Source organism: Elephas maximus, chromosome X (assembly GCF_024166365.1).
Source record: "Elephas maximus indicus isolate mEleMax1 chromosome X, mEleMax1 primary haplotype, whole genome shotgun sequence".
NCBI lineage: Eukaryota > Metazoa > Chordata > Mammalia > Proboscidea > Elephantidae > Elephas > Elephas maximus.
The window spans coordinates 57,706,419-57,725,675 of NC_064846.1; the positions used below are offsets into that span (position 1 = coordinate 57,706,419).

Here is a 19,257-nt window from a genome sequence, read left to right on the forward strand (position 1 = left end):
CAGATAAATTTCACTTTTCAGTGTTCGTTTAAACACATGTGACTGTACTTACAGCTTTGTCATCTGCTTTTTCTTTTTCGCCTCTCTTTGGAAGTAGATTTCTTGTGGGTATTTTCCTATGTCATAAAATATTCTTAGGTCACTTTTAACCTTTTTGTTCCTTTCCTTCCCTCTAGGGTGCCAGGGGCCGGAGAGGCCGAATCTCTCAGCGCTGCTGGCGCTGCTGGTGATAGAAACAATATGATGAAGTTATGAGGGCGGGGGAGGGGTGGGGGGCGGGAAAGATTCTTTGAAAGCGAAAAAGTGAATGCTCCACTTGAAGACCTATGAAATTTCCGACACTAGAACCTTTGTATATAGTTTTCAGTAACCTTCTGCAGGGGGCGCTCGGCAATAGTCCCTCTTTTCCGCACAGCCTCTTGGACTTTACCCTCTAGAAAATTGCACAGTGTTTCCGGCTCTTCTCAGTTGTAGACGCTCGTAAGGTTTCGGCAGTTTCCGGAGAGACTCGGGGCCTCCGCGTCTCTCTGGCTCTGTTCGGATCGCTTGGCGTGGTGGTGCAGGGTCTTAGGCGAGTCATGGCGTCCCGTTCGCGGAGACTGCAGACTAAACCAGTCATCACTTGTTTCAAGAGCATCCTCTTGATCTACACTTTTATCTTTTGGGTGAGAAACGGCGGCGCCCTGGGACGGGAGGGGGATCCCGGGCTTGGGTGGGAGGTGTTACCTCGAGCGGAGTGGAGGGAGACGAGGCTCAGGTCGGGGGTGGGGAGGAGGCGCGGTACCCCGGCGCTGGCGACAAGTTGCTGGGGCCCGAGCTCGGCCAGAGGGCCTGGGGTGCAGGACGACGGCAGCCGGCAGGCTGGGCTGGGACCCAGACGTTCCTGGTGGGCGAGTTCCATGCGGGGGGCCAAGAAAGGGGTGCATGGAAAGGGTGTCCCCGGACCGTTGGAGAGGCAAGGCTTGCCCGGCCCCTCTGAGGGGCTCGCTCCCTTAATAGTCTCTTTTCTTTTCACTGCTTCCTAAGAGGGGAGTATTGCGCAGGTAAGTATGGTATGGCTCCACTCCCGCCATCTATCCTCGAGCAGGCTTTTGTGTACCATCACTTTGTACCCGAGGCTGGGGCTGGGGGAGGGGAGAGTTTCTGGAACTCAGAAACAGTTTTTTTCCCTTCCAAGAAGGTTTTCCTAAGGAAATTTTGATCCCTGGGGCAGATATACTATGGGCTTGAAAAAGTTTAAGGATTTTGATAAGTTGTACCCCAATTTTGCCCAGCCTATGAAAAATTTTCTTTTCATGGCTGTCTGGGGGATCCAGTGTAGAGTTATCAAGGCCTGCCCCTGTGTGCACATCCCCCTCCTATTCCTTTTCACTCCGTCTCCCGCCTTTATCTGTGGTCACCAGACTGCTCAGTCCATTCTCACTCATTGTGTTTTAAACATCTGGGGGTTTGTGGTTTGAAGATCTACGGTATGGAACTGTTTCTGTTCTCTGATTTCCCACATAGATCACTGGTGTTATCCTTCTTGCCGTTGGCATTTGGGGCAAGGTGAGCCTAGAGAATTATTTTTCGCTTTTAAATGAGAAGGCCACCAATGTCCCCTTCATTCTCGTTGGCACTGGCACTGGCATTATTCTTTTGGGCACCTTTGGCTGTTTTGCTACCTGCCGAGTTTCTGCATGGATGCTAAAACTGGTGAGTCCTTCGAATTGATTCTTGGTTTTAGAAAAGTTTTGTGTTGAAAACTTTGTGTTTTGGGAACTGGCCATAGCCCTTTACAGTGTTCCCTGTTATGAAAACTTACCAACAGATGAGCTGCCAATTCCCACTTTCAAAATGGACAATTTTGTTAACTGTGTTTTCCCTGCCCTCAATAAAAAATATGCTGACTCCCTTTGCAGCTGAGATATATCTTATTTATGCTGACTTGGACTTTCTTTTTATCCCTCAGTATGCAATGGTTCTGACTCTCATTTTTTTGGTCGAACTGGTCGCTGCCATCGTAGGATTTGTTTTCCGACATGAGGTGGGTGTGAATTTGGGAACCTTAATATGTTGTATTCACTTATGGCTGTATTTAAAACTTATTTTTCAACTTAGAATTCAGAGTTCCTGATTCCACCCTAGGGGAGGGAGGGGGATACAGCAATACACACTGCCGCTTGAATAAGATACATGTTACAGCACTTTGAACTTGTAGTAGGTGGACCATTGGTCAGATGCAGAAAGAACTTTCTAGAATCTTTGTTTACTGGCTTTGTATTTCTTTGCTGTAGATAAAGAACAGCTTTAAGAATAATTATGAGAAGGCTCTGAAGCAATATAACATGACAGGAGATGATAGAAGCGATGCTGTAGACAAGATCCAAAATACAGTAAGTAGTTACACTTGGTGGCTTCTTAAGAGGGGAACACATTCCCTATTCCCTATCACACAAGTATTCTTGTGTGAATACTTGTGCTGATGGGCCCTAGCCAATTGAGGATATCTTGTGTGAATACTAGTGCTGATGGGCCCTAGCCAATTGAGGATAGCCATTTTAACATACTAGAATAGAGATCATTGAAATAGAACACAAATTTTGATCTTAAGATGATGCAGGTTAAATGTGATAGTTAAAAAGTAGTAATATGTACTATAAGTGCTTTTGTTGGATTTTTCAGTTGCATTGTTGTGGTGTCACCAAATATACAGATTGGGAAAATACTAATTATTACTCGGAACGAGGATATCCCAAGAGCTGCTGTAAAACTGAATGTTCTCCAAGCAAAGATGCAAGTAAAGTAAACAGTGAAGTAAGGAGCCTTTTTTTATTCAAGAACACTTCAGTACTTAAACAGTTAAATCCAGAGTTTACTTGAACAGTTAAATCTAGAGTTGACTCAACTTGAGTTCACACAACTAGCAGCATTTTTTAATGCATGATGCAAAAGGTAGAAATGATTGGGAATAAGAATCTGCGCCTTTTTAAAGCACCTTTTTAAAAATTCTGTTGCAAGCATTATGCTTGAAAGATGCATTTTTTATATGAAAGGGAATAGATTTCAATAAAACAATGAAAGGCTTCATAGTAGCTAAAGCCCGTCTTTCTGTGAAGGTGTATGATCAAAGTTTTTACAAAAGCATAAATTGCTTGTGTTGTGCTTAGTGTCTGTTTTCCCTCCTTTTAGGGTTGCTTTATTAAGGTAATGACCATTATAGAGTCAGAAATGGGAGTCGTTGCAGGAATTTCCTTTGGAGTTGCTTGCTTCCAGGTAAGCCCTTGCAGTTGCTTAGAAATGCTTTGACCCGTTTAGAAAGCTGAGGCTTCCACTTTTAAGCTTAATGGCCTTGCTTCAGGGATGTGGATAGTGAGGACGTTTTCAGAGAAGCCACATATTTTGTGAAACTAAAGGAAAAAAAAAAGTAAAAGCATTGACATAATTCGTCTTAACCTATGTAATTGATTTATTTAGTCTTAGTATATTTCTAAAATACTATGGCAAGTCTCAATCTCTACGGGCTAATATAATAGCCACTAGCTACCTTTGAAAGATTGTAATTGAAATAAATTTAAAAATTCATTTCCTCAGCTGTTCTAGCCACATTTCAAGTGCTCAATAACCACATGTGGCTAGTGGCTACCATATTGGACAGCGCAGGTATTACGTTCCAAGAAAATCTCTGTCCTTATAAGAGTATAAACTCCTGAATTTTGCTTGAGTGATTTTTGTCAATGACAGCAGTGATAAAACATCACTTACATTCTCTATTCACTGTGTAGGAAATTATAAGTGGATTACAAGTGAAAGAAAAAAAAAATACCTATCTTGACTACGCTCTCTTATTGTGTGTATTTAATTTTGCTCATATTTTATTTCCAGCTGATTGGAATCTTTCTCGCCTACTGCCTTTCTCGCGCCATAACAAATAACCAGTATGAGATAGTGTAACCAGCATAGCTGCGGGCTTACTCCTCTCCAGCTTTAAAGTAAGTGCCTTTTGGTCCTCAGCTCGGTTAGTGTTGTTTAGTCCATGCCCGTGATGGACTGAGTTTGCCAAGAATGTCCTCTCCGGCGGTGTATTCAAATCTTGTTGGGGCTCTGTCAGTCCTGTGTGCCTAAATACCAGATCTGACGTGGTATTTACAGCTTGTCTGTATGAGCTTCATTTATGCAACAGGGTTTACACACACATGTCAGCCTAAAGCTCATAAAGGAAACCCACATTGGCATTTTCCCTTGTCCTTTACCTAGCTATAATTTAGGAATACTAACAAATTAATTTTTTTTTCTTCAGCTTTAGGACACTTACGTCAACCCTTTGTCAAAGAAATACAAGATCGCCTGGATGAAAGACCACTGATGCTACTTAACCAGTAGACTGAAAAACTGCTGAGACTGCTTAACGATAGACTAATTCAATCAAGATATTTGTCCAGTATGTTCTAAGTCCACCTTATGTCCCATTCACATTAGATCTTTGAAGCACCCCCATATCACCCTGAAACACTGGAAGAGCTAGTAAATTTTAAATGAAATACTGTGTTCCTCTTGACTTATTTTTCTCACTATAGGGTCTTTTTCTTTTTTTTTTTTTTTTCTTTTTTTACTGTGGGATCTTTGAAAGGCTTTGGTGCTATTTTGATGTAGTGTTGTAAGAAGGAATTGCCCCCGCTGAATTTCCTACTGATGTAGTATGATAGAAAATTGACCCCTCTGAGCTGCCCCCTTCCCAGCCAAGGTTATCTATTACCACACTGTGTAATAAATACGGTTGTGGTCAGTACTTGGATAGCACTCATCAGAGTTGCCCGGCGGTGGTAACGGTCTGTGACCTAATGCGCTCAAGACTAAAAGACACTACCTGTTCTGTGACACATCAGGTTTCAGCATACTTACAGTTGCCTCCCAATTAAGGTGTCTGTACTCATGTTTATATTTTCCCTATTATTTGAAAGGTTCTAGTTACTACTTTAATGATGTCGGAATTATTGTATTTTCTTTAGGAATTTAATGTCATTACCTTTGCTGATATTTCCTTACTTATAATGATGTCGGAATTATTGTATTTTCTTTAGGAATTTAATTTCATTACCTTTGCTGATACTTCCTTACTGGGTTGATTTTAATTGGCTAACTTTAGTAGTCTTAGTTTTGGTTTATGCTTTTGATTACTAAAACTCTTTTACATAATAAATACTGTTTTCCTCTTAAATGATTGTGTTTAACTTTTAGAAAACCTGGTATGATTGTTTCCACTGAGAAAGCTAAGCCACACATTTGTACTTAGGGTACAGCTTTTTTTTTTTCAACTTTTATCACCTCCAAGATTTTTTTTATTATAAATACGTAGGTACCAAAACGTTTGCCAAAAATTTTGCTATTTCAACAGTCTTCACTTGTGTAGTTCAGTGACTTTTACATTCATCATGTTATTTAACCATCACCTTTAACAGAAGCTCAGTGTCCCCTAAGCATTGTCTTCCTTTCTCCCTCCCTCCCACCACCTTGCAGTACAGTTTTTAGGTACGAAAGGTAAATTTGAGGCCTTGACTCTGTCATTGAAAAAAACTAATATGCCTGTTTATAAAAACTATTCCCTGTGAAAGGGTTATGTTCCATGCTATGAAGCAGTGTAGACTTAGTTGGAGAGGGATGTGACCTGTATCTTTAGGGTAATAATGAAATTAATAGTTAAAATCTCAGTTGAAGTAAATTGATAATTGTTAAAATTTCAGTTGAAGTAGGGAATTATTTGGTTTCAGGTTTCTTTATATATCCATTAGTAGAACTGTCTCATCTCTTGTTGCCACACAGTACATAAAAGTCTCTCAGTATTGAAAAACTATTAAAAAATACGGAAAGAAGAAAAAAATATCACACATATCCCCTTAAGATTTGTTTTCTGGATGGCCAGTTATAAAAGTCCCTTTTAGTACACATGACTAGCTAATGTGTGTATGTGCACTGCCCCATAGGATTTCTAAGGAGCAGCTCGTGGATTTCAATTGCCAACCTTTTGGTTATTAGCCATAGTTCACTGTAGCTCTTAACCACTGCACCAACAGGGCACCGTGTATGTGCATGCTGGATTACAATCCTTAATTCCGAGAGTAATGAGTACCCTGGTTTCACCGAACTGTAAGTGGTGGCAAGTAAAGTTCACATGTCCTTAATAGGTTGCTAATTAGAATAGCCGGTTATAGAGAGGGGATCTAGTGATGTAAATCAAGCATAACCAGTTTTCGCTGCAGGCAGTAGGTCTGTGCCCTTCCATGGAGACATTCTGATTGCACACTCAGTGGCCTGTGGCTTATGGCCTGTGGCCTGAACTCTGGGCTTTATTACAAAATTCCTTTGAAGGCAAAAAAAAAAAAAAAAAAGTACAAATTACTCCACAATATCTGTGCGTTTAAAAATAATGCTCCTTCATCTTCTATGTGCCAAATGTATCCTGTGGGTTATCTTACCTCTAGGCACCGGGTTGCTTGCTCCTCCGCTTTGAGAAGCTGAGCTATGTAGGCATATTTTGTGAAAATGTGGAAAGCTTCGTAGCTTTGGCCTATTTCGCATGGGTTTTTGGTTTATGTTTTAACTGTCAAACTTTTGTGGAAATAAATACCTCACACAAGGTTTAAATACCATTTCTATTTTTCCTCAGAGTTTACGCAAGATTCTTTGAGACCTGGTATTTTTAACCCTCTGTCAGAATCTAAGCTGATACATTGCCAGTGATATGTCCAACCAAACCTGTTAAATTACGAGATACAAAAAAATGCATGCATTTTTTTTGTGAAACTGAGGAAAGTTTGTTACCTCTGGACGATACTATGTGGGGCTTTTGTTTGTAGGGAAAAAAATTCTAACACAAGGTATAAATACCAGCTTTGCTTTTCCTTGCAGCTTACTTAAGATAGAGATTTGATTTTTTTTTAAGCTTTCTGCCCTTCTAAGTTGACACTTTGCCTGTGATGTGGTCAACCAGACCTTTTTCAATTAAAAAAGGGAAACAAAAAGGCTAGTTTGTCAGAAAAGTATAAACTCAAACTGCTACAGGAGAAATGAGACTTTCATTTTTTAGCCATCGGTTTAAAACTTAGCCCAGATTGCTTGTGAGGCAGAGGCCATTATGATTTAATTATGGCTTTTCTATTAGTTACTTTTTTTTACCCCGTGCAGGTTAGTAGAGTTAGGCACTTGTAAGAGCATAGTAAATGGTAATGGAACGAATGAGCAAGTGAGTCTGATTATAATGCCTCTTTAATGTTCTGTGTGAAATAAGTTGTTGATCTAAATATCTCATTCTATATAAGCCACCGTTTATATAATAGAAACCACCTGCCCGGTCAGAAACCACTTAACCTCCCACAGTTGGGCTCCTGGCATTATCACTCCACAGGAACTGCTCTGGGAAACCACTGCTAACTTCCTCCTGACAAATCACTTTTTGCTGCTTCTCTTTCTTGAGCTCTTTGCTGCATCTGATTTTTGTTTTGCCCTTGTGATATCCTGATTTTTCTTCCCTTTTATTGCCTCTTCTAGTTTACTTTGCTGTTTTAATTTCCGCCTACTTTTCAAGTGAGGCTGCCCTGAAGCGCTTGTTTTTGGCTTCCTGTCCTTAGATGAATTAAATGAATGTGATCATAAGACCTCGTCTCTTACTCTCTGGTTTTGAATCTTAGTTGGGTGTTAGTCATGGCATACCCACCTCCCCACCTAAAAGCTTAGCATTCTGAACATTTCATAATAATTCCATCTAGTACATGGATAGTAGGTACTCATCTGATGTTGACTGAGCTGGCTTCTTCACCAGGGATGATGCAGTTTATAGGGGAGGGGGAAGATGGATCAGTTGCTCAGAGTTGATTATTGCTGACCCTGCCACATGCATTTATCAGTGAATGTGAGTTCTTTGGGTGAGATTGTCGTACTTGATGTATTGGTGCTCTCATTACCATGTCCTCAAAGTTTTTATAAAACAAAATACAATTAAAGTAGTGAGTTGTAAAGGATCTCTCTTCTGACAGAAGTTTCTCACCACCTTTTCTGGAAAAGATAAGCCTAGCAGCAGAACCCTCAAAGCAAATCAAACTGACATGATGTTTGCCTGGATATAGACAATTCACAAATGAGTGTATACAGTGCATCGTAGGTGACACAACTACTCAGAATCATGACTAGAAAGGTAGAATATATTTTGTAAACAGGGCAACACCCCTGGGGTACAGTATAAGAGATTCTGAGAGGTAAGTCATGCCATCCACACCTTTTTACTCTATCCAGAAAAGCTGTGTACTTCCTTAGCAGGAAAATGACATGAGAGAGACAGTAGAACCTTTGTACAAGAACTTACTTTTTTTCCCTACTCAGTTTCTTCTCCGGGGGGGGGGGGTAAGAGGACTACTGTTTATTGAGCACTTACTAATTGCCAGACATTGTACAAAGTGTTTCAATCCATTTTTCAGAGCAACAACAATAAAAAAGCTCAGGGTCAGATTGAATAATCTGCCCAAAGTCACACAGCTCATAAGTGGCATATCAGGGATTTGAACTTAAATCTGCTTGACTCAAAAGCCCATGCCTTTTTTTTAAATTGTTGTAAAATGTATATGTAACACAACACATGCCTATTCAAAGCCCATGCTTTTATCTTTGCATTCTTTCTTACAGAAGGAAGAAAAGATTCTCTTCCAAGTATTTAAATATATTAAATAATTTTAAAGGAAACTTAAAAAAAAATAGCATCTTATTTTCTCACAGTGTCCCTTGTAGGGCTTTAGTATAGAAGTACTAACTTATAGTGAGTATGTAAGTACATTTTAGAATCAAACCCGTTATTCTGAGTAAAATAAATCAGACACAAAAGGATAAATATTGTGTCTGATTTATTATCCAGATACGGTATTCAGATTAGGCAAATGTATAGAGACTAAAGTTTATTGGTGGTTACCAGGTGGGAGGAGGGACTGGGGAGTCATTGCTTAGAGGGCACTGTGTCTGTTAACGGTGATGAAAAACTTTGGACATGCTTAGTGGTGATGGCTGCACAACGTGGAGAACATAATGTCACTGAATTGTACACATAAAAATGGTTGAAATGGCAAATCTTTTGTTATATATATTTTACCACAAAAAAATTTAACGAAATAGACAAAAATTAAAACAAACCCTGTCCTTGCTCCCCCAGCCCCACATTATCAAACCAAGGAAATGATTACAATGAGTTAATCACGGTTTAAACATTAATCCCCTTATCTTCTTTTAATCTTTTTTTGCATAGTTTGATGCTCCCTGAAGTCTGTAAGCTGTGTTAGTTAAGATACTCTACAACACTTAGTTGCTTTCATAATTTATTCCCTTGTGAATATCTTTAAATATTAAGTGAAAAAATATGCCAAACAACAAACCTCTGCTACACAAGACCAGAAGAACTAGATGGTGCCCGGCTACCACTATGGCCCACTCTGACTGGGATCACAATAGAAGGTCCTGGGTAGAATGGGTAAAAAAATGTAGAACAAAATTCAAATAATAAAAAAAAAAGATCAGGCTTTTACTTGTCTGAAAGAGACTGGAGGAGACCCCTGTGTTAGTTAAGATACTCTACAACACTTAGTTGCTTTCATAATTTATTCCCTTGTGAATATCTTTAAATATTAAGTGAAAAAATATGCCAAACAACAAACCTCTGCTACACAAGACCAGAAGAACTAGATGGTGCCCAGCTACCACTATGGCCCACTCTGACTGGGATCACAATAGAAGGTCCTGGGTAGAATGGGTAAAAAAATGTAGAACAAAATTCAAATAATAATAAAAAAAGATCAGGCTTTTACTTGTCTGAAAGAGACTGGAGGAGACCCCTTCCCCCCTCCCAGACTACTGCCCTAAGACAACCTTCTAACTTGAAAATAAAGACAGTCCCGGAGGCCACCTTTCAGCCAAATAATAGACGGGGCTATAAAATAAACAATAACATCCGTGAAGAATCTGTTCCTCAGAACAATCGACTATACGAGACCAAAAGGGCAACATTTGTGCAAAACCAAAGATGAGAAGACAGGGAGGGTCAGGGAAACTGAAAAATTAATTTGCTATGTGAACTTTCACCTAAAGCACAATAAAATGTTAGAAACAATAAAAACAACTCAAACCAAAAACAAAAAACCTCTGCTACACAGATACACACGTATGCTGGAGGTAGACTCACTCTCACCCTGTAGGCACAAGTCCAGACCAGTGCTTTCATTAAACGTGTTGGTTCTCACATGCTTACAGGATGCAAATAAGCTATCCCCCAACAGGACAACAATTCTGAAGCCGCCAGCCCCCTGGCGTGCCCCAGCAGACTCAGGGAGTTCAGAGTTCCACACCACAGCTCCATGCAGCCTTAAATCCAGCCCTGTCAGTGTCTTTCCCAAGCAGCAGAGCGAGCAACACAGGCCCTTCTTTCATGAAGTTTTCCTCAGCTCCACTCCCACCTCTCTTGGCCTCAACCCCATCCTGGGGCCCTGACATTGGAAGAAGTAAATGTAACAGAAAACTTCTCATAGTAATTGAGAACTTGGCCTGAGGACATACTCCAAAGAATCTGCAACATATCAAGAAGTCCAGGGGAAATTAAAACGATATAGTCAAACAAACCAAAGATAACCAGTGTTTTGATTTAAAAATAAATGTTTCTTATCTACAAAATGAATACATAAATTAATATAAAATGTATAGAAAGACTCAACGTTCAAAGAGGTATAAGTGGTAAGTGAAGGTCTCCTTCTCCTGCCTACCTTCATTCCCATTCACCAGAGGAAATCACTGATAAGCATTCCTTGTGATTCCTTCTACATATTGTCAAAAACAAATATATCTGTATATTCGTTTTTTTCCCTCCCCCAAATGACAAGAGTGGTTAAGACTGTGGACCTTACTGGCTGAACTTAGATCTCATATTTACCAATTACTGGCTTTATGCTCTTTGGCAAGTTATCTAATCTCTCTGTGCCTCAGTTTCCTACTTCATGGGGATGTTATGAGGATCAAATGAGTTGCTGTATATGGAGCACTTAAAACAGGGTCTGGTATGTACTAAGTGCTATGTAAGTGTTAGCTATTATTTTTTTAAACAACTTTATTTAGGTATATTTTACATCATATAATTCTACCTTAGCTTTCACTTCGTGCTTACTAGGGCCTCAAGGTCAGTCAGAGGTGAGAGATCATAACCCTGTAAGGTCTTTTCTGCACACAGCCCTGCACATGCACACAACCTTCCAGCTAGCCAGGAATATGTCAGAGCTATTTAAAGCCTCCTATGTCAGAGCTATTTAAAGCCCCTTTATTAACATATGTGCTATGGCTGCTAACCAAAGGGTCGGCAGTTCGAATCCGCCAGGCGCTCCTTGGAAACTCTGTGGGGCAGTTCTACTCTGTTCTACAGGGTCGCTATGAGTCGGAATCGACCCGACGGCACTGGGTTTGGTTTTTTGTTTTTTTATTAACATATGAACTGGGGGAGAGTTGCCTCCTCAAAGTAGAGTTGACCTTAATGACTTGGATGGAGCCAAGCTTTCAGGGACCTTCATTTGCTGATGTGGCACGACTCAAAGTGAGTAGAAACAGCTGCAAACGTCCATTAATAATTGGAACCTGGAATGCACGAAGTATGAATCCAGGAAAATTGGAAATCGCCAATATCCTAGGCACTAGTGAGCTGAAATGCACTGGTATTGGCATTTTGAATCAGATAATCACATGGTCTGCTATGCCGGGAATGACAAATTGAAGAGGAATGGCATTGCATTCATCATCAAAAAGAACATTTCAAGATCTGTCCTGAAGTACAGCACTGTCAGTGATAGGATAATATTCATACACCTACAAGGAAGACCAGTTAATACGACTATTACTCAAATTTATACACCAACTACTAAGGCCAAAGATGAAGAAATTGACGATTTTTACTGACTTCTGCAGTATGAAATTGATTGAACGTGCAATCAGGATGCATTGATAATTATTGGTGATTAGAATGTGAAAGTCAGAGACAAAGAAGGATCAGTAGTAAAAAATATGGCTTTCATGATAGAAATGATGCTGATGATGGAATGATAGAATTTTGCAAGGCAAACAACTTCTTCATTGCAAATACCTTTTTTCAACAACATAAATGGCACATATACACATGGACCTTGATAAATGGAACACACAGGAATCAAATCAACTACATCTGTGGAAAGAGATGATGGAAAAGCTCAATATCATCAGTCAGAACAAGGCCAGGAGCTGACTGCGGAACAGACTATCAGTTGCTCATATGCAAGTTCAAGTTGAAGCTGAAGAAAATTAGAGTAAGTCCATGAGAGCCAAAGTACAAACTTGAGTATATCCCACCTGAATTTAGAGACCATCTCAAAAATAGATTTGATGCTTTGAACACTAATGCTCCAAGTCCAGACGTGTTGTGGAATGACATAAAGGACATTATAAATGAAAGCAAGAAAGAACATCATAAATTAAAAAGACAGGAAAGAAATAAAAGACCAAAATAATGTCAGAAAAGACTCTGAAACTTGCTCTAGAGCGTTGAGTAGCTAAAGTGAACGGAAGAAATGATGAAGTAAAAGAGCTGATCAGAAGATTTCAAAGAGAGGCTCAAGAAGACAAAGAAAAATATTGTAACGACATGTGCAAAGACCCGGAGTTAGAAACCAAAATGGAAGAACATGTTCAACATTTTTCAAGCTGACAGAACTGAAGAAAAAACTCAAGCCTCGAGTTGCAATAGTAAAGGATTCTATGGGCAAAATACTGAATGACACAGGAAGTATCAAAAGAAGATGGAAGGAATACACAGAGTCACTGTACCAACAAGAATTGGTTGGTGTTCAATCATTTCCGCAAGTAGCATATGATCAAGAACCAATGGTACTGAAGGAAGAAGTCCAAGCTGCACTCAAGGCATTAGTGAAGAACAAAGCTCCAGGAATTGATGGAATACCAGTTGAGATGTTTCAACAAATGGATGCAGCACTGGAAGTGCTCACTTGTCTATGCCAAGAAATTTGGAAGATAGCTACCTGGCCAACTGACTGGAAGAGATCCATATTTATGCCTATTCCCAAGAAAGGTGATCCAACCGAATGTGGAAATTATAGAACAATATCATTAATATCACACACCAGTAAAATTTTGCTGAAGATCATTCAAAAGCAGCTGCAGCAGTATGTCAAGAGTGAACTGCCAGCAGTTCAAGCCAGATTCAGAAGAGGACGTGGAACAATGGGTATCATTGTTGATGTCAGATGGATCCTGGCTGAAAGCAGAGAATAACAGAAAGATGTCTACCTGTGTCTTTTCAACTATCAGAAAGCATTCAACTGTGTGAATCATAACAAATTACAGTTAACACTGCAAAGAATGGGAATTCCAAAACACTTAATTGTGCTCATGCAGAATCTGTACGTAGAACAAAACGTAATTGTTGGAACAGAACAAGGGGATACTGCATGTTTTAAAGTCAGGAAGGGTGTGCATCAGGGTTGTATCCTTTAATCATACTTACTCAATCTGTATGCTGAGCAAATAATCTGAGAAGCTGGACTATATGAAGAAGAATGCAGCATCAGGATTGGAGGAAGACTCATTAACAACCTGCGACATGCAGATAACACAACCTTGCTTGCTTAAAGAGGACTTAAAGCTCTTACTGAGGAAGGCCAAAGACTACAGCCTTCAGTATGGATTACACCTCAACATAAAACAAAAAATTCTCACAACTGGACCAACAAACAACATCATGATAAACGGAGGAAAGATTGAAGTTTTACTTGGATCCACAATCAACAGCCGTGGAAGCAGCAGTCAAGAAATCAAACAACACATTGCATTGGGCAAATCTGCTGCAAAAGACCTCTTTAAAGTGTTAAAAAGCAATGATGTCACCTTGAGCACTAAGATGCACCTGACCCAAGCCATGGTGTTTTCAGTCTCCTCAAATGTATGCAAAAGCTGGGCAATGAATAAGGAAGACTGAAGAAGAATTGATTCCTTTGAAGTGTGATGTCGGCAACGAATATTGAATAAACCATGGACTGCCAAAAGAACGAACAAATCTGTCTTGGAGGAAGAACAGCCAGAATGCTCCTTAGAAGCAAGGATGGCGAGACTACTTCTCTCATACTTTGGACATGTTATCTGGAGAAGGACATCATGTTTGGTAGAGAGTCAGGAAAAAAGAGGAAAACCCTGAATGAGATGGATTGACACAGTGGCTGCAACAATGGGCTCAAACGTAGCAATGATTGTGAGGATGATTTAGGACAGAGCAGTGTTTTGTTCTGTTGTACATAGGGTCACTATGAGTCGGAACCGGCTCGGTGGCTCCTAACAACAACACAACATCTTAAAGGAGCCCTGGCGGTGCAGTCCTTAACGGCTCCCCTGCTAACTAAAAGCTGGGAGGTTGAACCTGACGGCTGCTCTGAGGGAGGAAGAAGTGGCAGTCTACTCCCATAAAGATTAGTCTTGGAAACCCTTTGGGGCAGTTTTCTACTCTTTCCTATAGGTTCGCTATGAGTCAGAATCTACTCAATGGCAACAGGTTTGGTTTAATTTGGCTTACCAACATCTTAAGGAGGCTTCGTGGTGCAGTGGTTAAGCACTCAGCTACATCTTGTTCCCTCATCTTTTTTTTTTTAAGGTTTTGGCGAGGCTCTTGTTTGCCTAAACTGGTATAGCTGGCTCAGGCAGCTGCCATGTTAAACGAAGGCTGCAGATTGCTTACAATAAATACCCTGCAGACAGTTTTAATAATACAGCAGCCTTTGAGTTAGGTCAAATTATAAAAATGACCTGTAAATGAGGCTTTTCCAGGGAGCTGTGAGGCAAGTCAAATAGTGAGTGACAATGCTCTGGGGATGGGACCCTGGCGGCGCAGTGGTTAAAGTGACCGACTGGTAACTGAAAGGTCAGTGGTTTGAAACCACCAGTGGCTCTGCAGTAGAAAGATGTGGCAGTGTGTTTCCATAGAGATTTACAGCCTTGGAAACCCAATGGGGTTGCTATGAGTCGGAATCAAATCAGATGCAGTGGGTTTTTGGGAAACACAGTTTGCCTCCTCTAGTGGCTGCAAGACTGTTGGTTTTCACAGCTACTGTGGTTGAAGAAAGCCCTGGTGGCACAGCGGTTGAGAACTTGGTTGCTAATCAAAAGTTCGGCAGTTCGAGTCTACCACCCACTCTTTGGAAACTCTATGGGGCAGTTCTATTCTGTCATACAGAGTTGATATGAGCCAGAATTGACTTGACGGCAATGGGTTTGGTGGTTGAAAGGCTATCACAGGGCTGTGAAGGAGATGGGAACAGAGTAAGTTAAAATGCCATGAAGTGTTTTTACAGAGGTTCAGCAGTTTAACTTGAATAAATGATCCTCAGATTGCCTTAGACCTTTGATTAATTTCCAGGTCTCCGAAACAGCTGGTGGCTTAGTGGTTAAATGCTATAGCTGCTAACCAAAGGGTCAGCAGTTCGAATCCGCCAGGTGCTCCTCGGAAACTCTATGGGGCAGTTCTACTCTATCCTATAGGGTCGCTATGGGTCGGAATCGACTCGACGGCACTGGGTTTGGCTTGGGCTGAAACAGCTGATTTTTATAATTTTGCCACTATTTTTGTTGCTTTCCTGCAGTGGTGGATTTACATGGGTTCTTACTCAACCATTCCAAAAGCACCACCTGGTTAGCTATTATTTTATTATATAAACTTTCCCCAGTGGCAGAGTGCTTAAGTACTAAGGCTGTTAATCAAAAGGTCAGCAGTTCAAAACCACCTTCTGTTCCTTGAAAACCTTATGGGGCAGTTCTATCCTGTCCTCTAGGGTCGCTGAGTCAGAATCGACTCGGTAGCAATGAGTTCAGGGTTTTTTTGTCCTCAGCTTGCTTTTTTTCCACTTAACACTGCTTCTTGGAAAAGTTTCTATATCAGATCGTGTGATATTCTGTAATGTTTGAGTAGGAATGCAATATAATTATTTGACCAGACCCTCTTTCTGGACTATTTAGTATTTTTTTTTCCAGGTTTGTTTTGTTTTTGTATCAGAAACAGTGCGATGAATATCTCATCAAACTTATCTTTTATGTATATTGCAAGTACACATCTTCAGATTAAATTCTCAACTGAGCAATAGCTATTCAAAGAGTATGTGTGTTTTCAATTTTGATTGACATGGCCATAAAAAGCCAAAAAAACCAAACTCTTTGCCATCGAGTTGATAGCTGCACTCATTACCTTCCCTCCACTGCAATATCAAAAGTGCCTTTCTTCACATACACTTACTTGCCAATACTGAGAATCTTACTTTTTGCTAATTTGATAGTTGAGAAAATGGTGTCTCATTACCTTAATTTACTTCTATATATTTCTCCCTTTGTTTTAATTCTATAAATATGATAAAACAGCTTGGTATTAGGCTATCTTTGCTCACCTCACACACGCAGGTGAAAGGTCCTTTAGATTGAGAATTTGTTATAGTAAGAGGAGAGGAAAAGGCAATTGCTGATGGGAGGAGCATCACAGAGCTTGCTGTGTATCCAAAATGGTAGCATTCCATTGGTTTGCAAAGCAGTCTGGGTATACATCTATCAGTCGATCCCTGTTGTTGCCGTTACTTCATGGATTTGGAGTACTTCACACCACCAAGACTCATGGAAATTGTTGGAAAAATGCATTTCTGCACCCTGCAATTTGGTATGAGGAGTCAGGGTGGTGAATGCAGCCTCCTTTTGTAAATTGCTCTGGGCCTCTGATCACCTCTGATTGGAACTTACAGTTGCTCACAGACATTTTAGCTAGCCAGTGGTGACAACCTAGAAAGTGGCAACCTAGAAAGAATTGCACATGTTTTGAGTTCATGAATTGTTTGTAGAGGACATGAAAAGAATACTGTTGTGTCCAAGCTGCTTTAAAAATATTTTATGAGGGGATATGTTGTTGTTGTTAGGTGCTGTCGAGTTGGTTCTGAGTCATAGCAACTCTATGCACAACAGAATGAAACACTGTCCGGTCCTGTGCCATCCTCACAATCGGTGTTACGCTTGAGCTCGTTGTTGCAGCCACTGTGTCGATCCACCTCGTTGAGGGTCTTCCTCTTTTCTGCTGACCCTGCACTCTGCCAAGCATGATGTCCTTCTGCAGGGACTGATCCTTCCTGACAACATGTCTGAAGTATGTAAGACGCAGTCTCGCCATCCTTGCTTCTAAGGAACATTCTGGTTGTACTTCTTCCAAGACAGATTCGTTCATTCTTTTGGCATTCAATAGTCTTTGCCAACACCACAATGCAAAGGCGTCAATTTTTCTTCAGTCTTCCTTATTCATTGTCCAGCTTTCATATGCATATGATGCAATTGAAAATACTACGGCTTGGGTCAGGCCGCACCTTAGTCTTCAAGGTGATATCTTTGCTTTTCAACTTTAAAGAGGTCCTGTGCAGCAGATTTACCGAATGCAAAACGTCGTTTGATTTTTTGACTGCTGCTTCCATGGCTGTTGATTGTGGATCCAAGTAAATCCTTGACAACGTCAGTCTTTTCTCCATTATCATGGTGTGGTTTATTGGCCCAGTTGCGAGGATTTTTGTTTTATGTTGAGGTGCAATCCATACTGAAGGCTGTGGTCTTTGATCTTCATTACTAAGTGCTTCAAGTCCTCTTCCCTTTCAGCAGGCAAGGTTGTGTCATCTGCATAATGCAGGTTGTTAATGAGTCTTCCTCCAATCCTGATGCCCCGTTCTTCTTCATATAGTCCAGCTTCTCGGATTATTTGCTCAGCATACAGATTGAATAGGTATGGTGAAAGAATACAACCCTGACGCACACCTTTCCTGACTTTAAACCAATCAGTATCCCCTTGTTCTGACTGAACAACTGCCTCTTGATCTATGTAAAGGTTCCTCATGAGCACAATTAAGTGTTCCGGAATTCCCATTTTTTGCAATGTTATCCATAGTTTGTTATGATCCACACAATCGAATGCCTTTGCATAGTCAATAAAACACAGGTAAACATCCTTCTGGTATTCTCTGCTTTCAGCCAGGATCCATCTGACATCAGCAATGATATCCCTGGTTCCACATTCTCTTCTGGAACCAGCCTGAATTTCTGGCAGTTCACTGTCGATATACTGCTGCAGCCGTTTTTGAATGATCTTCAGCAGAATTTTACTTGTGTGTGATATTAATGATCTTCAGTAGAATTTTGCTTGCATGTGCTATTAATGATTTTGTTCTATAATTTCCACTTTCAGTTGGATCACCTTTCTTGGGAATAGGCATAAATATGGATCTCTTCCAGTCAGTTGGCCAGGAAGCTGTCTTCCATATTTCTTGGCATAGACGAGTGAGCACCTCCAACGCTGCATCAGTTTGCTGAAACATCTCAATTGATATTCCATCAATTCCTGGAGCCTTGTTTTTCGCCAATGCCTTCAGAGCAGCTTGGACTTCTTCCTTCAGTACCATCGGTTCCCAATCATATGCTACCTCTTGAAATGGTTGAACATTGACTAACTCTTTTTGGTATAAAGACTCTGTGTATTCCTTCCATCTTCTTTTGATGCTTCCTGCGTCGTTTAATATCTTCCCCATAGAATCCTTCACTATTGCAACTCGAGGCCTAAATTTTTTCTTTAATTGTTTCAGCTTGAGAAATGCCGAGCCTGTTCTTCCCTTTTGGTTGTCTATCTCCAGCTTTTTGCACATGTCATTATAATACTTTACTTTGTCTTCTTGAGCCACCCTTTGAAATCTTCTGTTCAGTTCTTTTACTTCATCATTTCTTCCTTTTGCTTTAGCTGCTTGACATTCGTGAGCAAGTTTCAGAGTCTACTCTGACATTCATCCTGGTCTTTTCTTTCTTTCCTGTCATTTCAATGATCTCTTGCTCTCTTCGTGTATGATGTCCTGGATGTCATTCCACAACTCATGTGGTCTATGGTCACTAGTTTTCAATGCATCAGATCTATTCTTTTGGCTCTCATGGACTTGCTCTGATTTTCTTCAGTTTCAACTTGAACTTGCATGTGAGCAATTGACGGCCTGTTCCACTGTCGGCCCCTGGCCTCATTCTGACTGATAATATTGAGCTTTTCCATTGTCTCTTTCCACAGATGTAGTCAATTTGATTCCTGTGTGTTCCTTCTGGGGTGGTCTATGTGTATAGTTGTCATTTATGTTGGTGAAAGAAGGTATTTGAAATGAAGAAGTTGTTGGTCTTGCAAAAGTCTAT

The 19,257-nt window shown here is 40.4% G+C and overlaps 1 protein-coding gene across 1 annotated transcript; it reads left to right on the forward strand.

Annotated features, from left to right (window-relative positions):
• Window positions 1–444: 444 nt before the first annotated feature.
• TSPAN6 (tetraspanin 6) lies at window positions 445–5,133 on the forward strand. Its single transcript, XM_049871728.1, has 8 exons — window positions 445–665; window positions 1,507–1,695; window positions 1,952–2,026; window positions 2,277–2,375; window positions 2,665–2,796; window positions 3,172–3,255; window positions 3,865–3,971; window positions 4,280–5,133. Exons 1-7 carry the CDS (start codon window positions 579–581, stop codon window positions 3,931–3,933), a joined length of 735 nt encoding a protein of 244 aa, XP_049727685.1. The 5' UTR covers window positions 445–578; the 3' UTR covers window positions 3,934–3,971; window positions 4,280–5,133.
• Window positions 5,134–19,257: the final 14,124 nt, after the last annotated feature.